General features: G+C 43.0%; 1 protein-coding gene across 1 annotated transcript; it reads right to left on the reverse strand.

The window, feature by feature from the left end:
- Positions 1–1872: 1872 nt before the first annotated feature.
- LOC147638909 (uncharacterized) lies at positions 1873–2460 on the reverse strand. Its single transcript, XM_086792920.1, has one exon. The coding sequence runs from the start codon at positions 2458–2460 to the stop codon at positions 1873–1875; it is 588 nt and encodes a 195-aa protein (XP_086649046.1).
- Positions 2461–5938: the final 3478 nt, after the last annotated feature.

A 5938-nucleotide genomic window follows, 5' to 3' on the forward strand; every position in this document is an offset into this window, starting at 1 on the left:
TTGTATCATCACACCTGTCTCAATAGACATAATTTCTTCTTCTGAGGCTCGAAGTGGGATCCATGTATCGTGCTTTTGCATCCATCTTTGGTAGTGCAGACGCATGTACAAAATAAAGCGTACCTTCAAGAACCTGAAAGACACTGTAGAATCTACTACATTACACTTGTACACATCACCTTGATGTGACCCCTCATTAACCTCCCAACCCTCTCCTAGTAATCCTTGAATGAGGTCAGAACGTACCTCCTTACAAATATACATTGTTTTTGTTTGGTCCATTGGCATGGAATTGAACATATGCACAAAAACATGTAAGGGACAAAACCAATTTAGCCCTACTGACCTAGATGCCTTTGAAAACTTGAGTGATGCCTTGATATCACTTACCATCTTAAACTTTAAGCATAAGATGGTCCAAGCAACAGGTTTGGGCCATTCAAGATTGTTAAGAGGGGGGTTGGGGATCTCTTCTAGCTTGCCAAATAAACCTGGTTTTTTATCTACAAAATATGAGTGAGAAAAGAAAAATATATTGTTCTGTACTACAAGATCACTTGGGCTTCGAGATACAAACATTACCTCTCCAATGGATGCATGCATTGCATAGAAAACTCCAGTGAGGCTTTGGAGTGGTTGTTCCTCAACATAATAAGAGGGAAAAATATCTGCACAGAGACATAAGAAAATGGATAATCATAAAAAATTTGAAACAGAAAATCCAATATTAGCATGTTGTTAAAGCTGTGTTTATGTTACACTAACAATTTGAAGGAAACTTTGGTCGTTGGCCTTGAATGTATAGGTCTCCAAGGGTATACACATGTCCTTCCTTCTTAGTATGCTTAAAGCCTTATAGCTGTCGCCCCTTCTAACGATATAGCATATTCCCCACTTAACGCACTTGATGTGGTCCCTTTCCCTTAGAGCTTGGTTGCATGTAGACCCAAGCCCCAACCCTGAATCTTGTTGGAGCCCAAACTCCATTCTCATCTCTTGTGTTATGCAGCACAAGCTCTTGTACCTTCTCCCTAGGTCTTCTCACATTCGTGGAAGAGGCCATGGTGGTAAGGAAAGAGAAGAAGGGAAAAGAAAATCTTGTTTTACAACAGAGGAGTGGAGAGCAAAGAAAGTTCAGGGTTTTCAGTGCAACAATGGAAAGCTTAAAAGAGGGTTAGAGTTTGAGAATAGCCTTCCTGAACCTAGAGTAGACTAAAGAGGGATAGAGTTTCTGCAGCAATGGAGAGGGAGAAAGCTTTAGAGAGAGAGAGAGAGAGGGAGATTGAGAGGGAGGGAGCTTGAGAAGGAGGGAGATCTTGAGAGGGATGGAGTTTCTGCAGCAATGGAGAGCTTAGAAAAGGAAGAAAGAGGGAGAGGGAGCTTGAGACTGAGGGAGCTTGACAAGGAGGGAGAGCTTGAGAGGTATGGAGTTTCTGCAGCAATGGAAAGCTTAGAAGAGGAAGAAAGAGGTTCAAAATGAGCTTTTCAAACCTAGAGTATGTTGGGAGAAAGTTTGAGAGGGAAAACACACTTTTGAGAAAAAATTAAAAATTTTCAATTTTTAGGGTTTTTAATCTGCGCGATTCTAGGTGGGGGGACCTCTAAGTTTGGGCCGAAGAGATAGGGGGACAAGAGTAGTAATTAGGCTCCATTAGCAAACAAAAGCGTAGGCCCCGTAGGGTCAAAGAAGTCAAAAATGTGCACCCAACCCTCTTCCTATTGGTCCATTCCTAATCAAAAGTTAATCCAAGAGGCCCTCTTTGGGTCCAAAAAATTCCTAATGAATACTGTAGTATCTCTCCATATTTGTGAGTGACATAATGCAGCATTAACAATGTCCTCTCGTCCTCCCTTTGGAACAACTGGTAAGATCTACCTAAAATCTCCACCAAATAATATGACCCTTCCACCAAAAAGCTGATCACTGTCCTTGATGTCTCTTAATGTCCTGTCCAAGGCTTCAAAGGCATATCGATCGGTCATGGGTGCCTCATCCCATATTATTAGCTTAGCTAGCTTCACAACATCTGCAAGCTGACTGTTAACCTTTATGTTACAGGTGCTAGCTGCATGTAGGTCCAATGGTATTTTAAACCGTGAATGAGATGTGCGACCATTGTCTAGTAGTAGCAAGGCTGCAATGCCAAAAGATGCACATGCCAAAGCAACATGCCCCTCCCCATGCAACCGAGAGAGCAAACAATTATAGAGAAAGGTCTTTCGAGGCCCTCCTGAACCATCGAGAAAAAAAACTTCACCAACACCTGCATATACTGCATCCAAAATCTGATTAAAGGCTGCTAGTTGACAATCATTTAGAGTTGTTTTCATTCGATTAACAATTTGTGCCTGCTTCTCAACATTAAATATTCTCTCTTCTTGTAATAATCCATTTGTAACTATGGACACAGTTGATCTGTCCACAGGAGGCATTCCCTCAAACTCAACCAACCTCGCCATGTTGCTGAAGAATCGTGGCTTCAGTTTAAAAAAATATATATACAACCACATCCTCAATATGGAATGTGATACTATAAGCCTGAGTACTACTCAAACCCAGATGATGACTCAATGCTCCCTCCATGCTCAGATGAGCTCACATCGGTCGGAATGTCCGATGAGTAGTGCTCACGTCCACCCTCTGCAGTGGTGGCGGGTGGATCATCAGCAGCTTGTGCCTGTTCAAGTAATATATAGTATATAAGTATATATATATGTAATTCAATAAAACAAAATCATTCGTTTAGAGTTTTCAAGTACCTGTCGACCGTATGGTCTCATGGCCATCTCAAACTGCGCGTTGTCGTGCCATGGCACGTCTATGGTGTGAAACTATGCATGTGAGGCCATTAAATGCAAATCCAGACGCATGGGATTAAGTGCCACAGTGTACATGATGTGTATATACCTTTACGCATTCCGAGGGCTAGCAGAAGTCCCTATGCCTGTGTACATATGGTGTGCGTGGTTTACGAATAAACTTTGCCATGAATGCCCTGGCAAATGTACAGAGTGGGTGGTTTTATGGTTTTTTTTTTACGAGCTGATGGTGATGCCTGCATGTGAAAGTGTACCGAGAACTCCGAATGTGATGATGGTTGGTCAATCTGGGGCTGGTTCTGGATGCAAGGATGGCACTCCATTTTTAGCAAGCATGTGATGATCATCGGCAGTGCATGGCACCGATGGAATTGGTCGTATTTTGGTGAGGAAAGGTGCTGATGATGATGAGCTGTGGGCAGATGTTGCATAATTTTGGAAGGTCGTGGTGCTGCACAAACATGAACTTGAGAAGCAAGGTAATAAGGAGGCATTGGTGGCCATTATTGAGCTTTGAAAAATAAATAAATAAATATGATACAAGTGGCCAATAATTAGAAGAGATTCATGGAGGTCTTATTCGTTTGCCACCAGCAGAGGTTCCAGAAAGGTGGCGAAGGCATGAAGGGAGGAAAAGTGGCCGCCGGGGAAACAAAAGAGCACTTGCTAAAGAGATCAAGAGCCAGAGAAGGGGGGGTTGGATGCAGAAAAGGGCCGTGGGTGTTTTCTGCTGACAGGCGCAAAGGAAAGGCGTGTTTTTTTATATATAGCTGCCCCGTAGAGCAGAGGCAGATATATGTGTTCTTGTTGGTGTTGCCACCTCTGAGTACAGATGTGTTGCTTGTTTGTTTAGCTGCTTGCTGGTAGCACAGTGGCGAGTTTCTTTGATTGTATCTGCTGCCGGAGGCTACAAAGTTTTTTCTGTGTGTTGATTTTGTTTGTATAGCCGCCGCCAGTGTCTGAGAGTCGTGAAGGTGTGTTAAGTGAGAACCAGCTTTATCTCGAGTGACTTTGAGCCTTGTTTTGCAAGCCATCATCAAACTAAATCACGAAAGCTTATTTACAACCTGATTGCTTCAGTCACTGAATAGAGTACCCCCGCGAATGTAGTGAAAAAGAACCTTTAGTTCTAGGCATGCGCCTCTATCTGTGAGTGAGAGAAGGTCTTGTGTGCCCATCTCCATGCCATGATGGCGATCTTTGAGCTGAACCGGACCAAGATGATCCCCATACTTCTACATGAAGACTCTTATCAATTCTAAGGCTTCTGCAAGTCAACAACAATCGACGTTGAAGCTGCCCATACTCTGAAGAAGGAGATGTTTCTGGTTTTGCTCCGAAGAGATGATTGGATGCTGCAGGAGAAAGGGCAAAAGTATGAGATAAAGACCTCTTTGTGAGGATAATGAAGATGATGAACACTACGGAAACTCGGGGAGTTCGTGACGCTCTGTTCAACCTCAACTTGTGAAGTAGCTATCTTGACTCCTACTCACAATATACCTGCTTGTATGAGATGAGTACTATCATTTTCATACCTATCATAGTGTAAGGGTAAGCATTAGCAAAAATTTATGGTGCTAATTTGGCTTGCTCATTCATAGCCGGTGGAGCTTGTATTGTGAATGAAGATTGTGCTATGCCTACATGTGTTATGTATGAGGCACTTGGATAAAGGGACAAGTGATCTATGATTTGAGTTAATCAAGCTCTTGGTTCGTGACTTGTGTGCAATCATCAAGCTGAATTTGGGAATGTTTTGAAGTGAATTGGCACATGTACATGTCAACCGAAATTGAGATGTCACATGCCATTTGAAGAGATAGGGATTAGAATCTACTCTCATAGCCAGAAGTCTCGCACTTGCCCAGCAATACCGCCCACATCATGACAGCTTTGGTGAACCCGACGTGAAACTGCTGGGGTGAGAGTTAGTGGTGAAATACACAGTGCAAGCTATGGCTGAGAATCCTGAGGGACAGGGGGTTCGTTTTGACCCTGGGGTTATGCAAATGTTTCAGATGTTTACTATGTATATGCAACAGCAGCAAGCGGCTGAGAGGGGGTGAATTTCCACGACTAAAGCACTGCAGTCAATCGTGAAGAAGGTGGATCAATTTGATGGTAAAGACATTATAAAATACCTATGCAATTACACAAAGAAAATGGAGCTAAACAGGGTGACTGAGGAGGATATGGTTCGAAGCTTTGAGCTGGTATGTGTTCCTGAAATAAGAGAGCGCATAAGAGAATTAGAGGCAACACATGGTGGCAGAAATTGGGAGGAGTTCAAGCTTTCTTTGAAGGATGATTATTTCATGGAGGATTCCGAGCGGGTGACCAAGCGAACTTTCTTGGAGTGGGTTACAAAACCCAAAATTGGAATTTCTGCCACAGAGTTGCTAAGAGAGTTTGAGAAGCACTATGCCCAGTTGTCAAGGATAGAGCGCACAACCTTAGACAACAGGGAAAAAACAAAGCTCTTCTTACAAGCAACTGGGAAAGATCTCCAAGAAAAACTCGAAATTCTCCTTGAGGATAAGGATACGGAGCAGGGGTTAAAGAATGATAGGAATGATGTCAAGGATGCGGTCACCATGTTAGCAAAGCGGCAGTGAAGGAGGGATAAAATGGTGATGAGCTCGGCAACTCCTATAACTGTTACCCCTGAGAATCTACCAAAACCTGCTGCTGCAATCCCAAATGTAGAAGGGCCGATGGATGAGCTTATTAGGGGCATGCGAGACCTAAAACTGAAGATGTCCAGGATTGAGGAAAAAGGGCTACCATTAGGACATGCTTCTATGCAAAGGCCTCAAAGCAAAGATAGGTTTACATTCAAATGTATATGGTGTGATGACCCAGAACATGCGAAGAAAGACTGTGCCAGTTATAAGGAAGCTCTCAGAAACCAACTTGTATTTTTCAAAGATGGAAAAATCCACCTTACACAGACTGGTCTTCCGTTAAGCACAAACTTTGGGAAAGGAGGGATAAAAAAGCTAGTTGAGGATATGGCTGCTAGCCATGCCATCTCTATGGTTGAGGCAGCAACCTATAATGGGTTAAAGGCCAGTCAATCAAAGCAGGAATCTGAGAAGGATGAAGACTATGAGAA

This window comes from Cibotium barometz, chromosome 4 (assembly GCF_041138505.1).
Source record: "Cibotium barometz isolate CiBa-2024 chromosome 4, ASM4113850v1, whole genome shotgun sequence".
In the NCBI taxonomy this organism is placed as follows: domain Eukaryota; kingdom Viridiplantae; phylum Streptophyta; class Polypodiopsida; order Cyatheales; family Cibotiaceae; genus Cibotium; species Cibotium barometz.